General features: G+C 37.2%; 1 protein-coding gene across 2 annotated transcripts; it reads left to right on the plus strand.

The window, feature by feature from the left end:
- Positions 1-5386: 5386 nt before the first annotated feature.
- On the plus strand, positions 5387-24324 carry PCNP (PEST proteolytic signal containing nuclear protein). Of its 2 annotated transcripts, none has more exons than XM_027979611.3 (5): positions 5387-5483; positions 10425-10639; positions 13323-13397; positions 16941-16996; positions 18271-24324. In XM_027979611.3, the coding sequence occupies exons 1-5, from the start codon at positions 5420-5422 to the stop codon at positions 18395-18397; spliced, it is 537 nt and encodes a 178-aa protein (XP_027835412.1). In that variant the 5' UTR covers positions 5387-5419; the 3' UTR covers positions 18398-24324. The 2 variants fall into 2 exon arrangements, with proteins under 2 accessions (XP_027835412.1, XP_042088830.1); XM_042232896.2 differs by lacking the exon at positions 5387-5483 and adding an exon at positions 10225-10401 and having other exon boundaries at positions 10477-10639.
- Positions 24325-25128: the final 804 nt, after the last annotated feature.

Below are 25128 nucleotides of genomic sequence, written 5' to 3' on the forward strand. Positions count from 1 at the left end.
AGGGGATCTTCCTGACCCAGGGATCAAACGCAGGTCTCCCACCTTGCAAGCAGATTCTTCACAGACTGAGCCACCAGGGAAGATGCAGCTTGATATATGTTGAATGAATCAACCTGATTCATTTAAAAAGGATCACTTTAGATGCTCCATTGACACCAGATTAAATGAGAGGGACCAGTTAGGAGGCTACTGCAGAAACAGCAAAAGATAACAGTGAGTTGGATCAGGGTGGTAGCAGTTCAGTTCAGTTGCTCAGTCGTGTCCGACTCTGGGACCCATGGACTGCAGTACACAAAACTTCCCTGTCCATCACCAACTCCCAGAGCTTACTCAAACTCATGTCCATCGCATTGGTAATGCCATCCAGCCATCTTATTCTCTGTCATCCCCTTCTCCTCCCACCTTCAATCTTTCCCAGCATCAGAGTCTTTTCCAGTGAGTCGGTTCTTCACAGCAGGTGGCCAAAGTATTGGAGTTTCAGCTTCAGCATTAGTTCTTCCAATGAATATTCAGGACTGATTTCCTTTAGGATGGATGGTTGGATCTCCTTGCAGTTCAAGGGACTCTATAGTGTCTTTTCCAACACCACAGTTCAAAAGCATCAATTCTTCGGTGCTCAGCTCCCTTTATAGTCCAGCTCTCACATCCATACATGACCACTGGAAAAACCATAGCTTTGACTAGACGGACCTTTGTTGGAAAAGTAATGTCTCTGCTTTTTAATATGCTGTCTAGATTGGTCATAGCTTTTCTTCCAAGGAGCAAGCATCTTTTAATTTCATGGCTGCAGTTACCATCTGCAGTAATTTTGGAGCCCAAGAAAATAAATTCTGTCACTGTTTCCATTGTTTCCCCATCTATTTGCCATGAACTGATGGGACTGGATGCCATGATCTTCGTTTTCTGAATGTTGAGTTTTAAGCCAACTTTTTTGCTCTCCTTCTTCACTTTCATCAAGAGGCTCTTTAGTTCTTCTTTGCTTTCTGCCATAAAGGTGGTGTCATCTGCATATCTGAGGTTATTGATATTTCTCCTGGAAAGCTTGATTTCAGCTTGTGCTTCATCCAGCCCAGCATTTCTCATGATGTACTCTGCAATTAGTTGAATAAGCAGGGTGACAATATATAGCCTTGATGTACTCCTTTCCCAATTTGGAAGCAGTCTGTTGTTCCATGTCCAGTTCTAACTGTTGCTTCTTGACCTGCATACAGATTTCTCAGGAGGCAGGTCAGGTGGTCTGGTATTCCCATCTCTTGAAGAATTTTCCACAGTTTGTTGTGATAGTCAACAAAGTCAACATAGTCAAAGACTTTGGCATAGTCAATAAAGCAGAAATATTTTTTTTTCTGGAACTGTCTTGCTTTTTGATGATCCAGCAGTTGTTGGCAATTTGATCTCTGGTTCCTCTGCCTTTTCTAAAACCAGCTTGAACATTTGGAAGTTCACAGTTCACATACTGTTGAAGCCTGGCTTGGAGAATTTTGAGCATTACTTTGCTAGTGTGTGATATGAGTGCAATTATGTGGTAGTTTGAAATTCTTTGGCATTGCTTTTCTTTGGGATTGGAATGAAAACTGACCTTTTCCAGTCCTGTGGCCACTGCTGAGTTTTCCAAATATGCTGGCATATTGAGTGCAGCACTTTCACAGCAAATACCAAAGAGATACTGGAGACAATGAGTATAAACAATCCTTCCAAAGAGTTTCTAAATGAAGGGGAATAGTAATGAAGAGGTAGAGGGAGTTATGAGATCCCAAGAGTTTTTTGTTTTGTTATGGTTGTTTTGTAGATATGGGAGATAACATTAGAGGGAACCTTTTATAAGCAAGAAGGATGGGATTTATTGCACCAGTAACAGAAAAGAAGACAGAAAATAAAAGTACAAATTTAGATACCACATCACAGATATAATGAGAATATACAGAAGTTCTGTTTTGATTTCTATTATTTTATTACTGAAAATAAGAATCAGATTCATCAGTTGAGGAGAGAACAGAGAAACTGTGAAATAGTCTAAACAAGTGAATGAATTAGGGCCAGGGTTCTCAACATGTGGTCTCCAGACTAGCAGCCTCACTATTTGGGAACTAGTTAGAAATGTATGTTTGGGGGGGCCCACCCACTGAATCTACTGAATCAAAAATTAAGTGGTACCAGAGTTATAACTGTTTTAAGAAGTTTTCAGATGATTCTAATGTATAAAAACTTGACAATGGTATTGGGAAACATAATGGGATTATAGCCTGGATTAAGAACCTACTAGGAGAAGGCAATAGCACCCCACTCCAGTACTCTTGCCTGGAAAATTCCATGGATGGAGGAGATTGGTAGGCTGCGGTCCATGGGGGTCACACAGATTCGGACACAGCTGAAGTGACTTAGCAGTAGCAGCAGTGGTAAAAGAACCCTCCTGCCAATGCAGGTTAGAAACAGGTTCAATCCCTGGTTCAGGAAGATCCCCTGGAAGAGGGCAAGGCAACCCACTCTAGTATTCTTGCCTGGAGAATCCCATGGACAGAGGAGCCTGGCAAGCTGCAGTCCACAGGGTCATACAGTCAGACACTAGTAAAGCGACTTAGCATGCACACACTCAAGGTTAGTGAAACCAAGATTAGCCACGTCTCTTCTCTGATTTTTTGTATTTCTCTGCCTGAATTCCAGGTTCACCTCCACCTCTTACTTTTCAGTGTCCCTGTTTCCTCTTCCATAAAAGCAAGAGTAACGTTAACAGTTAATTCATCCAGTGATAATTTAATGCACTTGATTTCATGTTAAAAAATTACAGATTGTGCTTGGCATATAGTAGGCATGAATGTATACTGCATAGCATAGCTATCACCTCACATATTACACATTTAACTTACAGTAATTGTTGTCTGTATTAATCTTCATTTTCAGCTTATTAAGTCATTATTTGAATAGCTCTTAGAGACTGCAAAAAAATATCTACTATTAAGCAAGTACCCACCATGATCCAGGCAATGTATTACAAACTTTACCTGTATTATCACACTTACTCCTCTCAGTAACCCTATAAGTATTGGTACATTTTTATTATTGTATTAAGATTACCTTATCAGTTCAAGCTCACCGAATTAGCAAATAGCAGGGTTATAATCAAAATTAAGTTTTGTGTGATGCTATCAATGCTGCTGCTCTTTCCCCTGCACTCAACTGCCTTTTCACCCCTTAATCTGTTTATTGGGGGTGATTCCTGCAAGTTGGCATTCACTTCGTCAATGGGTATTTATGGAAAACTGGTGTAATCTAGGTCTGAGGGAAACAGTGGTGAGCAAGATAGGTACAATATGACCTCAAGGAATTGACAGGTGAATGGGTTAGTATCTTCCATGTTTAACCTCTACAATGTGGTACATGTAACTGGATAGCTTTATGTGGCCTCTCTAAAATTCATTTTTGTCATTTAAAGACAGAAGCATCTATGAGTAATACATTTGCAACTATAAATGAATATTTATGTCTCCATTTAAAAAATGACTAAAGTGAGTGTCTCAGAAAGTCCTTGGCCATACCATGGTTAGGACTCCATGTTTTCAGTGCTGAGGGCCCTAGTTCAATCCCTGGTTGGGGAACTAAGGTCCCAAAAGCCACTTAGGGTGGCCCCCAAACAAAACAAGAGAGTATCATCCATTAAGTAACTTTTGAAGAGCACATCTAAGAAAAAGAAACAAACATGAATTAATTACATGCTCCCTGGTAGCTCAGCAGTAAAGAATCCACCTGCAATGCGGGAGATATAAGAGATGCAGGCTAGATCCCTGGGTAGGGAAGATGCTCTGAAGAAGGGCATGGCAAATACTCCAGTATTCTTGCGTGGAGAATCCCACGGACAGAGGAGCCTGGTAGGCTATGGTCCACAGGGTTGCAAAGTCAGACACGACTGAAGCAACTTAGCACACTATGTAAAATATTTTGCTGGGCACTTTTACATATTGTCATAGTTGATGAACCAGAGGCTTCAAATCACCGTATCAGCAAACCACCCTGCTTCTGTCATGGTGACAGAACACATCTTCATTCTTTTTGCTTTCCCTAGACTAGGACCCTGACAAGTCATCCACTCACAGCTACAGAGCACATTTCACATGAAATGAGCCGTATAAAGTGCTGTAAAGAAAATAAATTATTTAAATGGTCTCTGTGGGCAAAGAAATTTTGAGCCATCTAGGAAGACCTTTAAATACATAAATATATTGAGGGAAGTACAAAGTGACCAAAGCAAGGCATTGTATTATCACAGTTGATCCCCAAGACTACCCTCTGAGGATGTACAAATTATTCTCTCTGTTTTATAGAGAAGGAAACTCAGGCCTGTAGACAGTAAGAAATGCTGAAGGTTTACTCAGTCAGTAAAGGGATTGAAACCCATGTTCTAACTCCTTAAGACCAATTTCTGTAACACTGACAGCAAACCCAGTAACTACAGTTCTATAGGTAAGGAATAGCAAGAGGGCAGTATAAATATAGACAAAAAGGGAAGATGAAGCTGAAAAGCTAGGATGGGGCCCAATATGATGCTTGGATTTCATTCTGCAAACCCGGAGAATCAACTAAAGATTTTTAAGAAAGGCAGAAACTACTGCGATCTTTAGGTAATAAAGTTTCTTGACACAGAAATCCCTTGCAGAAAAAAATTAGTTTTACCACTTGCCTCCATAACCTTAGACAAATTTTTCTTTGGCCTCAACTCTCACAGCTAATTGTGTGCTGTGTGTGTGCTCAGTCGCTCATTTGTGTCGAACTCTGAGATCCCATGGACTGTAGGCCCTAGAGCTCCTCTGTCCATGGGCTTTTCCAGGCAAAAACACCGAACTGGGCTGCTACTTACTGCTTCAGGGGATCTTCCCGATCCAGGGATCAAACACGCGTCTCGCATTGGATTACTGTTCCAATTAAACAGTAGCGGTGATTAAACGATATAGGGTATGACACAAGGGGGCGCTAGATAAACGTGGATTTCCCTTTTAAGTAGGAAAAAGAATTCGTTTTTTTTTTTTTTAATAGGTACACAGGATCCAGCAAAACCAGAATGAAGAGATCCTGCCAGCTTCAGCTGCAACCACACCTCAGTTGGCAGAAACCTCACAGAAGCTCACCGTTTCCAGGGTTACGCTCTCACCTCTCACTTTTCTCAATCCGCCCCTCGACCAAGAAAATCTAACCGACCCCTAGCAAAGCCCCCATAAACTGGCTACAGGACCACCCAACCTACCCCGCCCTTCCCTCATAGGCGGCTCGCTGATGATATCATATCCACTTCCGTTTCTGAAAAGGCCTCTCTTCATTCTCTACGGTCGCTCTAGGCTGACGCTTCCACGGCTGGCTCTGAAGCTCAATGGTTGCTGGGCGGGGCCGTGACGTCTTTGGCGTGGCTGCAGGGGAGGCCGCGGCGGGGAAAATGGCGGACGGGAAGGCGGGAGAGGAGAAGCCTGAGAAGCCGCAGCGAGCTGGAGCCGCCGGAGGTGAACACAACCCCAGCGTCGCGGGCTATGTGGGATGCTCTGAGCCTTTCTTTGAGCTTCCCGGGGTGGGGGGAGTAGACTGGGGCGAGAATGGGCGCATCTGGCTCTCACCCGGCCAGGTGCTGGGCCCAGACGAGCCCCGGGCACGCCCGGTGCGGCCCACTGGGATCCGGGCCCACATCGCCTCCTTACCAGGGAAGAGCCGGTCACTGTTCGTCACCTCCTGGCCCCAGCAGAGACCCTGCTTCCGAAGAGAAGGGAGATGGGCACCAGAAAGGGGGACCGAACTCGGGGTGGGACTCGGAGTGGCGGTGCCCGAGCCGCTACCGCCACACCGGAGACGCACATCACACAAAACGCACACGCGCGCTCTCTCAGTGCGAGTCACGGAGCAGTGACCGCAGGAACTGGCCGCGGGCCGAGTTTCCGACGGTGCCGGCCTCTCAGTTACACCTAGGAGTTAGTTTGCTGCTCCCTTTTCACTGAGAAAGTGGACTGTCCTGGCCTTTTACATTCCTTCATTTTTAAGCCTAATACTAATCCTGTAAGGGCTGGGTCGAGGCGATGGAAGCAAAGAGGAATACCTTTGCCTGTCTCCTGGTTTAATCTTTGGGGTCTAGGATTAGGGTTTGATTGCCTTTCTTTGAACTGTCTGCCTTTTATGTGCTAGGCTGTTGCCAGCCAGCTGCCTGCCAGATATTTAGGTGGCTAAATAGGCTAGTGTGACTCTTCCCTATTTGATACGATGTCAACTCAGGTTGCAGCTATCTTTATTCTGTCACCTCCAACCCTCTAAATTTGGGTCTTGTGCATTAAGGAAAAGAAACATCATGTAATCTCTCTAGCTTTCCCGTCCCTTTGTCCTAACAAGGCTAATTTAACACGTGCGAGCTGATACTGTCTTTAGAACGTTTTAAGTACCACCACAGTATTTAATATGAGAAAATACAGAAAATTAGTAGTATATGAAGGTGACTGTTAGGACCTCCTAACAAGTTTGATGTGAATTAACTTGGGAACGAAATTGAAAAAAAGTGTAATATTTGGTTACTTTGAACCCAGAATTTCCTTTTTTAAAAATACATAAGGTGCTATTACTTGAACCCAGACTCCTTTGACCGTTTCCACTCCCCTCCCTTCTTTTCTGTTGTTATTTTACTAGTAAAACAGCTTATGAAACAACAGTTTAAACCATTTAGTACTACCTCTTTAGCGGCTTTTTGTGGCCAAAATTGGAAGTTACCAAGTAAAATTACACTTAAAAGTTAGTTTGAGAAAAAACAAAGATCTGTAGCCTAAAAAGCCTTATCTGACTTTTAGACTGCCGTTTAAGAATGGTTTTTTGTCTTGAATGAGAGTAACTGTGTTTAATGTGAGCCAAAATGTAGTTTGAGGGAATTCCCTGGGGGCTTAGCGGTTAGGATTCCCAGGGTTTCACTGCCTGGCCTGGGTTCAGTCTCTGCCCAGGGAACTGAGATTTCACACCACACGTGGCTGAAGTGGCCAAAACAAAACAGAAAAATGTACCATAAGTGTCAGCATAATTCCACTGTGTAATATATCCACCACCCTTTCAGTTAGGGATAATTTATTCTGTAGTATGAATATTGGTGTTTCTGTGTTAGCATATTTTTGTGATGAGAGTGATACAAAATTACCTTTTTTACTAATTGCTATCAAAAGTTGTCTCCTTGTTAGTGACTTAGGCTGATATTCTTTAATAACGTCTACATAATGCCTTGAGTGTGCTTTCCTTTATAAGAAAATAGTAGTTACATGTTAACCATTTTTGAATGACATGTTTTTAATGAAGTTGTACCAAAAAATCAGTTTAAACATTCATGCCATCCATGGATATTGCTCAACTGATAAAATTTTATGGCAAGTAGGCACTATTTAACACTTAGCCAGTTTGTATTGGGGGGGCTTACCTGGGGATTTTTCTGATTTTTAACTCCTACTGAACAGTCCATTAAATTGGAAATATAAGTATTTTTTTAAGAAGTTAACATGAATTTATATTAATAAGAGAAGCTACTTACTTGAACTACCTGCTCTCACCTTTAAGGGGAGGGATAATGTTAAGGGTTAGGCTTTGGGTAGCTTTTCTCTTTTTTCTTCCCTTTGGCTAAATTTTTGTAGCTCCTTGGAACAAGTAGAAATTTTAGAGCTATTCATGTTGTAATCATACTCACCTCAAGCTATTTTATGTTTCTAATAACTACGTTAATGAAATTGGCATTTCTTCTGTCAAGAGGGTCTTGAATATATTTTCATTTAAACTGCATACCAGTCCTATTAGAGACGTGGATGTACACTTTTTTTCAGACAAAGAAGCTACCAGAATGCAAATGGGTCATGAAGGGTATCCTTATGGACTTAAAACTTACTAGGTAATTTTTTCAAAATAAGGTACCTTTTTGACTCCCAAGGCCCACCTCTCCTTCTCAACTATTCAATGAAAGACGAGAAAAAAAAATGCTAGTACTGTGTGTAGTTTGATTTCACATTAACTAATCTATGCATTTTATTTGCTCAGAATACAAACTAGATAAAATCTCTTATTGAGATACTCCTTGATAATTAATCTAATAATTTAAAAACTGTCCATGTTTGTTATAAAGTGATTTTTTTTAAACTGCATATTTTTTCACTCTTTAAAATGTAAGTCACATTGCTAAGATTTTTCACATTACTAATCTGTGACCATTCAAAATTTTGTTTTCCACAGTGCCAGAATAGAAAACATCTCATTAAATAAATTGAAAACAGCAGTTCATGATTGCAAGCCTCACCCGCCCAAACAACTGCTAAAGTAGTACATGTATATAAGGGAAAACACTTAATGGACTTTAAAACACTTTATAATGGTCTTGATAGTTTGCCTCTTCAGATGACAGGAACACAGATGTGGATAAAATTTGGGTTGCTAGCAGTTGATTAGTTAATTGTAGTTTTCTCAACTCCTCTGTACATGTTACCTTTTTCTAGAGCAGTAATTATAGAAATCTTCCCCAGACATCATAGGAGTGGACAGATAGTATTACGTTCCATTTATTAGCACAGACTAGTTCAGTTAGTTGTCACACTCAATGTTGTTCTTAATATTATAGTAATAACTATCCTTTTCACTTTTCCTCATATTTATGCTTTGACTTTTCTAGATTCTTTGTTCCCGAACTATTTTTTGGGTAAAAGGATTCCTAGAATATGATAGTCCTTGAGTCACAGTTCAAAGATCAGAGTTACACTAGAATCAAGACTAAATGTTCTTTGTGCTGCTTGTTTTGATGTTTTTCGGAGTTTGTGACTGCACAAACTTGTGCCTTTAGTGGTGTATAGATTGCTTCTATATGGAAATTCAGTGGGTTGTTGTTTTTTTTTAATGTGTTTCAATACATAGAGCCAATAAGTTTTCAGTTTTAGCTGTGCCAGTCACAGAGAAGTAGTAGTTATGACTGTTTGGGTTTTACTGTAAATTCATACTTGATTAAAACTCTAAGGATACAGAATAAAATTTGGCATAAATGATTTTAGTGATAGACTGAAAAATAATGTTTGTATAATACTGTCTTAAGAAATTCTAAATTGAATTCTATATTTCAAATATTGAGTAGCAATGTTATTCTTTGAGTGCTTTTGTAATTTTATATCTAAATAAGTGAATTCAGCCAGCCATTATAATGCTCTTTCCTTCCTAAGGAAATCCCCAAACCTAATACTGCTTAATTTCTCCCCTACATTGTTATTACAACTTTCACCCCTTGTCTAAAGGTAATAAAGAATTTTTTATTTTCCTGTAAACAAAATCAAATGTTCTGTTCAAAGTGCTAATTAATTTAGCTGCCCCATCATTCCAAAATTATATAGATTGGGATCTATAACCTCTTGTCCTTTATTACTCGTCAGTCTGTTTGATTTCCCCTTTTCCACCCATTCTTGCTTTTTGTCATGTTTACCAAACTGTTGTCAGGGTCATTCCTTAGAGAATCTTCTCTTTCTCTATAAATATTCATCTGGTATACATTGTATAGGGTAAATTGGTAAACTTGAGAAAGAAAATATTTAATAATCAGCCAATTTTCTTCTGTCTTGCTTCCCAGTATGTTCTTAAATAGCCTTCATGTGTAACGTTCAAGATGTTAACTCATTTCATTTGTTAATATAAACAAGCAAAATTAGTGAAAGACATCTTGCATTCCATGTCTACATGTGTGTGCCTTCTGTTAGAAATTATCGTTTTTAGCTCATCTTTTTTTATGATGAAAAAATGTGTGAACCTAAATATAATTGTTGATCACTCTTTAAGAATAGGCTAAACAGATGATAATCAAGCTTTGAGAGTAGAATTAAGTTACTAAAGAGGGGATGACCTTGATGTCTTCCTTGAAGTTCCTTTCTAAAGATTGTGTGAAATGTTCATGAAGAACACGCCACTCAAGAAAGTTACTGCAGGCTGTACTATGTAGTTTGGGACATAACGGGCTGGTCATAAAAAGGTACTTTGTATAACTAGTAGTATACTATTGAAGAATATTAGGTGTTTTATTAGTCAAATGTATTCTATGATGTGACTAATTGCCAACAAACCAGTTCATGTAGAAGAGTTTATAGTTCTTAATTTATGAAAAGCAAAATTCCACAGGTAATTAGATTATTATGCAATGTAGAGTATTTAGTTGAAGGGTCTTTTGTGAACTCTATTTTTATAATTTTAAATTGCTCTGTATTTTATGCTAGTTAATTCATGGGAGCCTCTTCTACTGCCACACAATCTCAGTTCCTGCTGTATACTCTAACAAACAGTGGAAGAGACTGTTGGGTCAGTAGGTGACAACTGCAGAGGTATCTTCCTTATAACGATGCTTTTTGAGGTTGCTGCTCCCATCAATCTGCTCAGTAAAAATAGCTCATCTTGGTAAGTTGTTTCGACTTCACCAGGACCTGAAGAAGAAGCAGAAAAACCTGTGAAAACTAAGACTGTTTCTTCCAGTAATGGAGGGGAAAATTCCAGTCGCAGCGCTGAGAAGCGATCAGCTGAAGATGAAACTGCAGACCTCCCAACAAAGCCTACAAAGATCTCCAAGTTTGGATTTGCCATAGGTAGTCAGACGACAAAGAAAGCCTCAGCCATATCCATCAAACTTGGCTCAAGTGTGAGTTATTTTATATATTATATTTATAATGGGTCTTAAGGATGTGTTTTGGAAACCTGCTTTTATTGGATTATGATAAATTAAGTATAAGATGATACGTTGGTGCATGAACTTACAACATGTAAGTATTTAAGAAATTATTAGTCTGGATGAATTATAACTCCAGCTGTTTCTTAAAAAGGTTTGGAATATGAGAAGGAACACATATTGTAGGGAATATATGACTAGCTTATAATTTCCTAACTTGTGCAAAACCTCTGAAAAATGTTTATCTTTTAATTCCAGTGATGTTAAAAAATAGCATCTCTAGAAATCATTTGTGTCATAAAAGATAAATGTGAGTAAGGTACTGCTTAATAAGAGCTTCCTGATTAACTTACTTTGGAGCTACAAATGGATGTTGAGTATTAAAACCTATGATAATAGTCCTTTGTGGATCAACTTTTGATTTCTTATTTTTAGATGTAAACCTTAAATTAGTACTTATTAACTGTTGAGTGTCTGGAAAATAACTGAAATATAAGATTGAAGCATTAGACATTGGACTATTTCTGATCTACAGAAGTGATAATTTCCTGTGATTCAACTAAATAGGTCTCCTCTTTAAGAAAAAGGAAGTTATTTTAATAGCATATTGCTGTTGACTTTAGAATATGATTATACATTCTTGTGTAAGGAGTATAATCCTAAAATTGCTTTGGTTTATTCATGTCCTGTGAAAATTAATGCTCAGTTGCTAAGTACATACAGCTTGATATCTTCATTAGATGTTCAAAGATTTTTAAATGGATCAGGAGAAAAAATATGGATCAGATTCCTACTAGAGTGTGTGTGTTTGAGCTACATGTCTAGTTTTCATAAAGCTACTATTCCTTAGAACCCCCCCTCCTGCCATATGCTGTTTTGCCTTTTCTTCCTTTTTGTAAAAAATTTAGTCTGAACAAAAGGCATTCAGCTTATAACTTCATTATTTCATGATTCTTCTTTCTACTTGAGCTGATTCTTTTGGTTTAATCTGTTTTTTTATAACCTGCATAAATATTTACTTTTTTTGATTGTCATTAAAGATGTGGTTCTCATGTACACTTCTCATATAGGTGTTCCCCTTGGTAATAGATTTTACTGTGGTTGAACATACCACATAAGTCAGATACCCATATCCCTACTTTTTCTAAGTCATTGAAATGATTTAGTAATTGCTGATCATTTTAGTTAGGAAGGTTATGCTTAAAAAGGCCTATTCACTAAAACTTAAACCTTTAGAAAACAAACTTTTTTTTTTTTTTTTTTCATAAAATAAACCAAAGTGTAAACATAATCTTGGTAAAGTGAGATGTAGGATGTGAAAATAGTTGAAACTGTTGCTTTTGATTATATGATGTGAAAAGATAGTCAAACCACCGGCGAATACTTGAGTCTTATGTTGTATGTAAAACATCAAATACATGACATGTTTTAAGAATAAAGGGGGTTTTCTGGAGTCACTATGCATAATTTCCAAATGAACATTTTCATTTCTTCAAAAGTACACACTTTATAAAGATGTTTATGTTATATAAGAGGGATGGTTAATTTTGTTTCAGCAGCTCAGAGATGATTTTATTGGGGAGGTGATGCTAGAGCTGACTTTAAATACAGGAAAGAGGCAAAAGGACTCAGATAAAAAAGAGTTTGATGCAGGGAATTCCCTGGCAGTCCAGTGATTAAGATTCAGTGCTTTCACTGCTGTGGCCTTGGGTTCCTTAGTTGCAGAAGAGCCCACAGAATGCTCAAGGTGTCTTATACAAAGGCAATTTAAATGTGAAGCTACATGATGCATTCAGGAAATTGTTCATTGTTACGAAGTGTTTAGTAGTTAAATGGAGGGTTAGAAAGCCCTCCAAATAAGACCATAGGACCAAATCATAAAGGACATAAAGGTCCATAAGAAAATTTGGTTTTAGTCTTTAGGTTCTAGAGGAGTCATGGAACTATTGTAGACCCTTTAAACAGATTTGCATTTTAGAAGCAGTACTCTGGTACTAGTATAGAGAATTAGAGGGATAAAAACAACAGAAGCCAGGAAAATGGTAAATCTAACATAGTTCAGGCAAGAAATGCTAAGGGGCCTTAGGTGTTCGTAACGTGGTAACCAGTAAGCTGAGAAGGCAGGGGGAGATTTAAGTCTGTTTAGTAGAGATCTAGTTAACAGGACCTCACAATAGAATATGCAAGTTGAAGTAAAGGTTTTCTGGCTTGGGTACTTCGTGAGCACTTCAGTACCCCTCGGATCTCTGAGTGCCACTATACAGTGGCAGCCAGCTGATAGGGAAAGATGAATCTTGGTGTCTTTCTCAGGGTAATCTGTGCTTAACTTTAATGTTACTATGGGCAAGTGTTGATATTCATTTTCTCTTAACCTGTGCTAAGTACCTTTATGTAAATGATATTAAATTATAGATCCTAACTAGAAAATCTTGGACAGGAGGAAAACAAATGGCCATATGATTAATAAAGTAAAATCTACTGTTGATAACCCACATTTTCAAGAAAGAAGATGGATTTCTCCAAAGTTTGTTCTTAGTTCCTTACTATATGGTTCTATGAAAATGTAACGTTGCATCTTTGAAGATGTTATTCCTGTCGTTAAATAAGCCTGTGTAAACATTATGTGATGATACTCTTTCTAATGTTTCTTCTTCAGAAGCCTAAAGAACCGGTTCCAACTCTTGCTCCAAAAACCCTTTCAGTAGCAGCAGCTTTTAATGAAGATGAAGATGTAAGTTGATAACTAGTTTTCTTTGTTTTACTTTAACCTGTTCTTTAGGACAACATTAGTGGCAAATTGTCAAGTTATATTAATGGTACTAGTAAACTTTTTTTTTTTGGCAACTCTTAACAGTTTGGGTTTGTGTGTGTTTTTTCTTTTTTTTCTAATGACATCTGCACAATCTGGATATTTCTAGTAATTTGGTTGGGGGATTATTTAAAATAGACTTTGAGGAGCAAGGAATTTAAATCAACAAATGCTTACTATGAGTAATAATACATATGTGTGCTATGAGTACCTGAGTAATAGCTCCCAAGAACAATTTGGATAAGAATTAACCTTCAGAGGAGCACAAAACGTGGGGCTGGAGTGATTGGCAAGAGTATTTAAGAGAAGAAATCTGCTGCTGCTGCTGCTAAGTTGCTTCAGTCATGTCTGACTCTCTGCAGTCCCATAGACAGCCCACCAGGCTCCTCTGTCCCAAACATTAGGCAGGGTTTTGACAAACCAAGGAATACTGTTGTAAATTAAGATATCAGCTTTCAAATCATAAGTGGTAATGCTGAGCAGCTGTGTTTGACACCTGGAGATTTTGTAGAAATTTTAGGCAAGGATGAATATGGAATGATCGAGACTCAATAGGTAAATACAGTGGTTATCACTGTATTCTCCCTTGGACATTTACTCACTCTATACATTTGATTGCTTTCTGTATGCTAGGTACAATGAGATTACAAAGATCAATCAGACATGTTCCTCTAGGAATTCAGCCTAGCAGTACAGGGACTTACACATAAAATGGCCCAAGATAAAATCAAAAGTACCTGAAAAGATGAAATGATACAAGAGATTTAGGTGAGGAAGAGAGGCCAGGTAACTCGATGCATGCAGTGTTGTGGAAAGACCACTGGACTGGCAGTTGGAAGACCTAGGTTCTTTTCCTGTCCTGTCCAGTTACTAACCAATAGAGAGCCTGCAACTAATTAAATCAGTTTACCTTTTGGAGCCTTAGTTTTCCAACTTGTAAAGTGAAGGCTAAATATAGATCACAGGGTTTTAAACCATTTCTTAGAGTTCTGGGGCTCTGTGGAAATGTCTCAGGAGCTACTATGGTATTCCATACTTGGTTGCTCAGTTGTGTCTGACTCTTTGTGGAGTCCAGTCCCCATGGACTGCAGCCCACTCAGGCTGCTCTGCCCTGCTCCAGGCAAGAATACTGGAGTGGGTTGGCATGCCCTCCTCCAGGGGATCTTCCCAGCCCAGGAATCAAATTTAGATCTCCCACACTGCAGGCAGATTCTTTACCCTCTGAGCAACTAGGGAAGCCCAGGAATACTGGAGTGGGTAGCCAACCCTTCTTCAGGGGATCGTCCTGACCCAGGAATCAAACCGGCTAACAAGCATGACTCTAGTCTCCTGCTGCTATTTTATTTATGTCTGCTCTCTTATCTATTTGGTATTTGGAAATCCAAGTAGTATTTTGTTGAGGAAAAAACTTTTTATGTCCCCTTCCCCAAAAAAAAATTTTTGAAAAGCATCGACTTAAATTTAATATTTTGTCATGTCTAACCAGAATTCTTAAGCGATTATGTAGCATTTTGACCTCTACAGATTATGTCAGGGAAGGACAGTATAGGAAGAAGAGAATAGCATGGGCAGAAGTAGAAAGGCTGAAAATTGTAAGCACCTACATAATGCTTATGTTGAATATCTAACAAATTGAGTCTTTGCACATATCTTTATTTTACCTTCCGTATATCCCTGTGAGTTGTGTGTTATGGTTATTCTTATTTTCCAAATGGAGAAATTAAGCTATGAGTGCATGAGTATGTGCTGATGCACACAAGTGTCATCTAGAACTTAGAACTAGAACTTGGCTTTCTGGTTTCTCGTCCTGTATTGTCTTCCCTGTTTTTAAAGAAATTTTAGACAGGTTCAGACAGCACTCTTTCTGCCGTAAGATGGTAATGATCCCTGGCAGTCCAGTCGTTAAGTCTCGGTACTTCCACTGCAGGAGGTGTGGGTTTGATCTCTGGTCAGGGAATTAAGATCCTGCATGCCTTACAGTGCTGCCAAAAAAAAGGAAATAAAGTCTTTATTTGATTCTTATTTTTCTGAGGAACATAGTTAGCCTTGGGTATATATCTCAGCCTGAAATACAGTGGACAGAGAATATGTTCATTTGTTTAATTTTGAAATTTAAAAATACTTCTTCAGTTCTGTCTCTTTAGTTTCTTTTAATTTGTAGAATGTTCCCCAGTTTGGATTTGTCTGATGTTCCCTTATTGTTAGATTCACGTTCCCCTTGGCCGGTGTCCCACAGAAATGATGCCAGGTTGCCAGTGCCTATTATATCAGGAGCACATGTGTCAGTGTGTCCTGTTACTGGCAGTGCTACCTTTGATCATTGGGTTCAGTGGTGACTGCCAGATCGCTCTTCTGTCAAATTACTGTTTTACCTTTTATAATTAAAATTTATCTTGGGATATGTTTTAAGAATACATGAAAATACCTATCTACTTAAGCATTCATTCATGAATGTTAACATTCATTGATGATTGTTACCAGAATTAGTTCTATTATGTTTGCCAAATGGTGATTTTTTTTTCATTCTTTCCTCCTGTCTGTGTTTATTAATTGTCTCACTTAAGGAAGAGCTTTTCTTTATTTATACAAGCGTAGCCTATTCAATAGGCTATAATGCTCAAATTGTCCCAGATTTGACCAGTAGAAACCTCTTTAAGGTGGATCTTGAGATGACTGCTTAAAAAATATGTATCTCAGCAGTAACATATACACATAAAAACATCTAAAAGACACTTGTCACATTCTTTTTCACCAGCTGTAACTGTGGAAAAGCAGTAAGGAATGAGCTTTCAAGATGTCTTTACAGGAAAGAAGACATTTTTGAGAAGGAGCGATACAGTGAAGTGGTTTAGAGCATTTTTTTAGTGTCCAGCTGTTTTGTGACTTTGGACATGTTAACCATGCATACTTCAGCTACAACATTTGAATGATGACACTCATCCCGTTTGGTAGGATTGTTAGAGTTTTCAGAGATAGTGCATATTAAAGCATTTAACACAACATGTAGATTCTAGTAAACAACTACTTTTAGTTCTAAAGTATCAGGTTTTTACCAGAATTCTTTCTTTTTGCAGATTCAGCACTTGAAGTATAGGTCTCTTTAATGTAGTTAAAATTAGATACTTTTTTAACCAAAATTTACAGTTGGATATAAAATTTAGCATTATTCGTATCAACTGATTTTAATATAGTTGACCCTTGGCCAGCACAGGTTTGAACTGCATGGGCCTATTTATACACAGATTTTTTTTCCATAAACATGTGCTACAGTACTACACTATCCCAAGTTGATTGAATCCTTGGATGTGGAACCATGGATAGGGAGGGCTCACTGTAAAGTTATACACAGGTTTTTGACTGGAGGAGATTTGGGTCAGGGGGTGGTACCCCTAACCGCCCCCTGCATTGTTCAAGAGTCTGCTGTATCTATATGCAGTCATTGCTTTGTGTCTCTTTTTTTTCCAGAGTGAACCAGAGGAAATGCCTCCAGAAGCAAAGATGAGGATGAAGAATATTGGAAGGTATAATTTTTGTATAATATTGTAGAAGATTATAGTGAATTTAAAGCAAGAATAAATTGCACATAGTCTGTTAGTGTTCAAGCTTTTCTTGCATATTTGGGCAAAACAGTTTTGTTTTCTAATATAGCAGTATATCTCTCCTGATAAGAGAAAATTTGTATTTTAAGAAAAGATAGCTACAATATAATGCTATTTCTTTTCAGATACATGTAATCTATATTTCTTCAAGTAAACAGAAGTGTTTCCGATTTAAAATTTTTTTCAAGTATAAAGAAATGGCTTTCACTCATCTCACCTACAGTAGCATTCCCACCACTTAATCTTGATTGTATATGCTCCTTTTTCCTTGGTAATACAGATGCTAAATATCAAAATAAGATAAAAACCATCTTTAAATTTTCCTGTTTGTTATTATGGAGATAACATTAATTTCATATTAACCGGATACTCAGTTTGTCTTTGTGCATAAATGGATAACTCAGAGGTCAGTAAGGAAGCTGCACTTCAAAACGGCCTCTACCATGTCCCCGTTTCTGGCAAATGTGTATTCTCCCAAGAACTAAGTGCTAAGTCTTTTAGCATCAGTCTTAAGACTTTGCCTTTGGTTCCAATGGGAACAGTGCCAGTGGCTGTCTACCGGCCTCCCTTTCATACAAGACTCTAAAGTAAAAAATACATCTGACATTATAACCAAAATATAAACCAAATCTATACCTGCATATATCTTAACATTTAACATCAAAGCATGGTCATAAAATGACAACCATTTTATGTGTGATACATCTTCATTTTTTTTTGTTTCATTTTTTGTAAATACTGGTGGCAGGTCACCAAATTGATTTAATGACCCTGTTAACAGGTTACATGGAGAAGGAAATGGCAACCCACTCCAGTATTCTTACGTGGAGAATCCCATGGACAGAGGAGCCTGGCGGGCTATAGTCCATGGGGTTGCAAGAGTCAGACACTTCTTAGGGACTAAACCACAGTGGGTTACAAGCAACTGTATAGTGGTTGCCACCTTTAGCTGTTTATCAAAATCACCTTAAATGTTTGTTAAATCTACAAATTTACCTGGCTCTTCCTCAGGCCCACTGAATCTGAAATTTTAGGACTGGGTCTGTGGAAAGGGTATTTTTAAAAAGATGTGTAGCAGCTTCTGATGTTTGGCCTCCATTTATAATGGGTGCTAAACAGACATTTTGAAAGAGTTAAAAACATGGCCCAAAAGTCATTATATAACATTTTAAATAAATTTCTTTCTTTTAACACAGGGATACACCAACATCAGCAGGACCAAATTCCTTCAATAAAGGAAAGCATGGGTTTTCTGATAACCAGAAGCTATGGGAGCGAAATATAAAATCTCATCTTGGAAATGTCCATGACCAAGACAATTAAATGATGTGTTTTGAGATTGGGGTGTGGGGTGGGTGTAAAGTTAAAAGGAACAGTTTCCTTTTTTAAGGAATGGTATAAGACTATCTTTGGAGCCGCCTTTTTTTTCTTTTTCTTTTTTTAAATATTGAGTGACACACTAATAAATGAGAGTTTGAAATTAGAGGTAACTTATGTTTTATATACAGATTTCGGGACATTCACTAATTTTGTAGTTTCATGCGATTAGTTTCCAAAGGTTACAGATACTAAAAAATTCAGAAATGGTACCTTTCTAAGAATTGCATATTTTTTTAGACACAACTATTAGCACATTAGGAGGGAAGCAAAAAGTTGTCTATTTAAACTGTAGGCAGTTACTCTCTAACTTAACTCCCTTATTAACCTAAACTTGTCTGGCTCCCAGGAACAGCCTTATAGAGAAGGGAGTATTGTATTGGGAGGAAAATGTTACTGGACTATTGACTGAGAAAGTAAATTAGATAAAATACAGCTTTTTTTTTTTTTTCCTAATGGGCATTTGTTTAGTTTCACATCATCATTAACTAGTTATTGCATTGCTATCAGTGGATACAGATGCTTAAGCTCTTTAGAAAGAACATTTTTAAATTTTATGTAAACTGTTAAGTATTTAAAATAGCCCACTTCATTTTAAGGGTCTTGTCTATCTTCATTAGTCTTCAAAAAACAACCATTTGCTACCAAAGTAAATCAGTATTTTGAATGTGCTTCTCTTGATTTTTGTTATTAGCTAGTTCCTGTAAGCATTTCCACCAGATCTTGAGGCAAATCATAAGGAAGCTGTTTCTTTTAAAATAACAAACCACCACCAAAAATTTAAATGTACATAATAGTTAAATGTTTGGCTGTTCTTATTTTTTAAAGGGTATAAACACCAAAAAAAAAGGGGGGGAGCAACATTGTATGAAGATGGAAGATAAGAAAGATGCACTTTCTGTAACTTTATCAAAGCATTTATGTTACTAACTTGTGAAATCCAATTTGATTTGAACTTATTAACAGGAATTCTTATTTAGCACAAAAATATGGTTTACTTTAACTGTATACTTGCTAACCAGTGGCCTCTCAAAAGCACATTTTAGATACTGAAAATGAAGAAAATGCATCTTTAAACATATTTTACGGAATCTTCGACCACATATACTTTGTTAATCTATGTGTTGTAGGATTGTGTTTATTTTGTATTTTTGTATTGTATATGAATTCTTTTTTAATGTGACAGTTAAACACATCTTTTAAAGCATAGACACATAGAAGAAACATATGGTATAATGATTTCCTTGAAAACTACAAAGTTAGATTTGGAGGCAGCTTCAGACTGTTTGATTGGTGGTAACTACTTGCTGAGCTCTTTTAATAAGTAATAACTCCAGAGAAGCAGCCTGTATATATTCCTAATACTTTGTTCACTTGGATTTGAGATTAGAGTAAGCCCCAAGTAAAACAATGGAAATGTATATAGAACTATTAGTTCTTACATGATTTAATTATATCAAGATACATGAATTTAACTTGCTTTAATGTAGGCAAACTTTCCATTTTTGTTCATTTTAATGTTTATGTTGAAATAACATCCCTCTCCTACATTTCATTTTCTTGACTCAAATATCAACCTACAGTCAAGATGGGAGAGAGAAACAACTAAGATGATTGTCTTTACTAAAATACCAATAAATTTGTCAAACTCTATTAGTGTTCTTATTTTCTGTTCCAGTTAATTGTTGCTGGGTTTGTTTTAAGCAAAGAGACATGTTGTTATTACTGTTGCCCAGATTGTTGGCTGAAGTAATGGGAGATTTAAAATTGTTTTTTGGAATCTACATAACTGAGCACATAGTTCGAGAGCATTATGATATCTCTGGTTTGAAAAGACTTAATCCAAATTCTCCCCTCCCTCTACTGCCAAAATGTCATCTAGTGTGTGCTGTAGTAAGTCCTAGCCAAAGCATATCTTTGAAAAATCTTAAGTGTTAGAAGGTATTCTGTTACTAGTGGCTGCCATTGATTATCTCTGAATATTTTCTTAATGTTTATAATGCTCCTGTCCAATAGCTCAAGTCTTAGTAAATGAAAAGATTGAACTATATTTTAGAATTAAGATTCATTTCTAGTTTAATTACAAATGAAGGCTATGAATTTGTTTTTTTTATAACTAATTATCAAGGTTAGTTTGATACACTGTAGAGCGATTTTTCAAGTTACTTTCTTGCTGAGATGATACTTTTTAATTTTTTTCAACTTCATTTTGAAAAAATTTCAAACTTAAAAAACATTGCAAAAATATATGAAGTATTTCCCTTGTTCTTCTAGTGATCACACATAACCACAGGATGATCGTCAAAATCAGGGAATTAACATTATTAAAATACTGTCACCTTTTACTATTCTGCAGACCTTACTCAGATTTCACCATTTGCTCCAGTGTCTCCCTAGTTGAAGATTCACTTCATTAGCACAGATTGTTTAGTTGTCATCTCTTACACTCCTTTAATCTGAGACTCTCTGGAGTTTGTCTTTTATGACCTTAGACTTCTTGAAAAGTACAGGCCAATTTGTAAAAGATCTCCCAGTTTAGGGTTTCCCTAATGTTTAAATTGTTTAATGCACTTTCGGCAAAAGTAAGACACCTGATGGATACTCAGTGCATCTGCAAGCACATGATGTCAGTTTGTCCTCTTCCTAGTAATGTTAATTTTGACCACTTGGTTAGGGTGGGATTTGCCAGATGTATCCAATATCAAATTTGTAATTTGTAATTAGTATCTTGTAATTTGTAATTAGTATCTTATGGGAAAATTATTGTCTCATATTTCTCATACTTTTGCCCACTAATTGCAGACATTCATGGTTTTTGTTTCTGGGTTTTTTTCCCTTAGGCTTTTTACTGAAACAGTTAGTGTAGGGTTTGCCAAATGATGAGTTTTCTATTTTCATCTTTCCTTCTACTTTAAGTAGTTCAAATTCTGTTAGGAAATTTCCATCTGCATTCTTTATTCAAATACCATGTTGATAATGGCCTCATATGTTTATATGTTATTCTGTAGGTTAGAGTGCAGTACTATCATATATTTTATTACTCAGATTCCCACATTTGCCCATGCAAACCCCTTCGCATTGACCCCTGTGCCTTTTTGACATGTCACCATAAATATTTTCTGGAACCAGAAGATGTTCTAGACTCATCTCGTATTTTCTCTTCTCTAACCTTAGAATCAATGATTTCTGTAAGCATCCATGGTTCCATTCAGAACCTATTTAGAAGCCAAAATCTGCACTAAGTGTACACTTTGGTACTGAAGTGTCATTGCTTCCAGCCTGCTTAACAGAGCTAGAAAAAATATGTATGTATGTATATATACATCTATATCAATTTCTAGATCTGTTAGGTGTTATGTATTTGTGTCTGTTAATTGTATGTGTATATGTATGTATATACTATGTATGTCCTTGAGTTCATATAGATACTTCCATTACAGCACCAACACCAGATTCATTCTAGTCTTTCTCCTTTATTACTCGTCCAACAGTAAGAAATCTGACTTTGACTATTATAATCTTTTCACTTATTTGCTTAATTTCTAGAATACACAAGGTAGTTCCAGAGTTATTCATAATTTCCCAATGAAAAACTACTAACCAGAGTACAGTGTTTGTATATAGTTCCTTTATAGTATTAAAAGTACATAAAATACTGGTTTACAAAGGTTAGTTATTTGCTCCCCCTTTTAGGGTGGTTGTATTGTAATGCATTTGTGTTTCATAATTCCTGCTCACTCCTTGTTAATGTTATTTGAAATATTAGCATAGGTCTAAAAGTTGAAACTGTACAAACATTGTCCCTCCCTATTCTTTCTCATTCTCTTCCTCCTGTCCTTTCTATCTTGTTTGCACCTATCCCCTATAAGGAATCTATCTTTGGTTTTTGGTTTATCCTTGTTTCCTTTTGAATAAATGAATAAATGGGTGTTTATTATATCTCCTTATTTCTTACATGAAATGTAATATAGTTACTCTTATTCTCCCCACCCCACCCCACCCTTCATAGTATATCCTGGAAACTATGCCAGTTGATGGAGATCTATCTTTATTTGCTTTATACAGCAGTAAAATTTATATATTATAGGTTGCATGTGTGTGGGCTCAGTCATTATGTCATGTCCAACTCTTTTGTGAGCCCTCTGGACTGTAGTCCACCAGGCTCCTCTGTCCATGGGATTTCCCACGCAAGAATACTGGAGTGAATTGTCATTTCATTCGCCAGGGGATCTTCTGAACCCATGGATCAAACCTCTGTCTCTCGCATTGGCAGACAGATTCTTTACCACTGAGCCACCTGGGAAGACCATATTATAGATTAATATACTATATATCACCATGATATATAATTCATATTGCCTTTCAAAAAGTTTTACCACAGTTTTTCAAAAAAAATTTTTTAAAGGCTGCATAATACTCTACTGTGGGAATATACCATAGTCAGTGCAATTATTCTTATTTGTATGGGCATTTAGGTTATTTCCAGTGTTTTGCGATTTCAGTGCTGTAATTGAATAACCTGTACACGTGTTATTTTTTTATTGGGACGTATCTTCCTTCAGGTAAACTGCCACAAGTAGGATGGTGGGTCAAAATATACATATCTGTGCATGTACATATACATATGCATATCTATTCTTACTAGATATTGTCAAATTCTCCTGAAGGATTGTACCAGTTTGTTTCCCCACCAGAAATGTATGAGTGCCTCTTCCCACAGCCTTTCCAGCACAATGTGTTTGCCATGCTTTTTAAATTTTTGCCATCTCTGATAGGTTTTTTAAAATGGGATGTTAGAGTAATTTTAATTTCCATCTCTCTAGAGATTCCATGGTCGGAGGAGCCTGGTAGGCTGCAGTCCATGGGGTCGCAGAGTCGGACACGACTGAGTGACTTCCTTTTCACTTTTCACTTTCATGCATTGCAGAAGGAAATGGCAACCCACTCCAGTGTTATTGCCTGGAGAATCCCAAGGACGGGGGTATCTGGTGGGCTTCCATCTATAGGGTTGCACAGAGTCGGACACGACTGAAGCGACTTAGCAGCAGCCGCAGCTATGAGTGAGACTGAATATCTTTTCATAGGTTTAGGGGAAGTTTGAGATTCTTTTTATGAATAGCCTGTTTCATTCCATTATTGGGTTTTTGGTCTTTTCTCAAATTTTAGGAATCTGTCATTTTTTAACTTTGTGTATTCTATAAATATTCTATCCCAATTATTAGTTGCCTCTGGTTTTGATTATGGAGTTCTTTGTAATACAGAAAGCTTTCTTTTTTTATAGTGAACCTTGCTTATTGCTTTTCAATTTTGTTAGTAGTTAGAAAGCCTTTCTCTATACTGAGGTCAAAGATGCGTTCACTGTTGTTTTTGTAGTACTTCATTTTAAAATGTGTTGTTTCATTTTAAAATTTAAAGATTCCGAATCCACTTGGAGTATATTCTTGTGCATTTGTGAGATCAAGATCTGATTTTAGTTATATCTTTATGATATTAAGCCATCCTAATCAGAAGTCTGGTTTTGTGTTTTGGGGGTGTTAAATTTTTTCTCATAGGCTTTGCATATTTCTTGTTAAATTCTTCCTTAATAGTCATCTTTGTTGCTATTAAAATGAGGTTTTCTCTATCATGTGCTGGTTATTTCAGGATATGAAGGCAGTTTCTGTATGTTAGTTCTGTCTCCTGCTATCTTACTAAATTCTTCAGAGTTTTATCATTGATTCTCAAGAATTTCCTAGGTGTACCATAATATCATCTGCAAGGAGAGATGACTTTAATCAATTTTTGTGTTTATTTTTGTCTAATTGTATTTCTTAATACCTCTAATACGATATTGAATAGTAGTAGAATAAATGGATATCTTTGCTTTATTCTCAGAGGAATGTCTCCAGTGTTTTAAATACGCCCCTGACTTTAGGACCAAGGTAAACATTATGTTAAAAATAAAACATAAATTCCTAATTTTAAAAAAATAAAACATTTATCTGGCTGTGCCAGGCCTTAGTTACAACATGCTGGATGTTCTGTCTTTAGTTGCAGCATGTGAACTCTTAGTTGCAGTGTTCAGGATCTAGTTCCCGGACCAGGGATAGAACCTAGACTCCCTGCATTGGGAGCGTGGAATTTTAGCAACTGGACCACCAAGGAAGCCCTCATAAATTCCCAGCTCTCCTAACAGCTTTTATCAGAAGGTGTTGAATTTTGTTGAAAGATTCTTCTGCTGATTTTATCAGTGAGGGCAAACTAATATAAAGAATTGTTAACATTGGAGCTCTCAGGTGTAGTAGAAGTAGCAACTGCAGGTAGAAACTACCCACAAGGCTGACAGAATAAGGGAATAAGGGAAGGACATCTCAGAGGTGGGGCCCAGAGGCTGAAATTCAGATCTTTGAGGAGATAACAGCTGCTAGCTTCAGAGAAGAGCAACATACCAAGCTTCCCATCGCCACAGTGAAGACAAATTTTGGAAACTCTTGATTGAACTTCTGCATGAAAAGCCCCTTGGTGATATGTAGCCCTTTACCCCCACAAGAATCCACTGTTAGTAATAATTAATTGGTTCTAGTTATTTACATTTTACTTCATTTCCCTATACTTTCCAAATTTTCTACATTTATCCCACATTACTTTGATAACTGGAGAACTGAGTGGGGAATAGAGGTTATCTCTAAATAAGGTAA

The sequence above is a fragment of the Ovis aries genome, chromosome 1 (genome assembly GCF_016772045.2).
Source record: "Ovis aries strain OAR_USU_Benz2616 breed Rambouillet chromosome 1, ARS-UI_Ramb_v3.0, whole genome shotgun sequence".
Classification (NCBI taxonomy): Eukaryota; Metazoa; Chordata; class Mammalia; order Artiodactyla; family Bovidae; genus Ovis; species Ovis aries.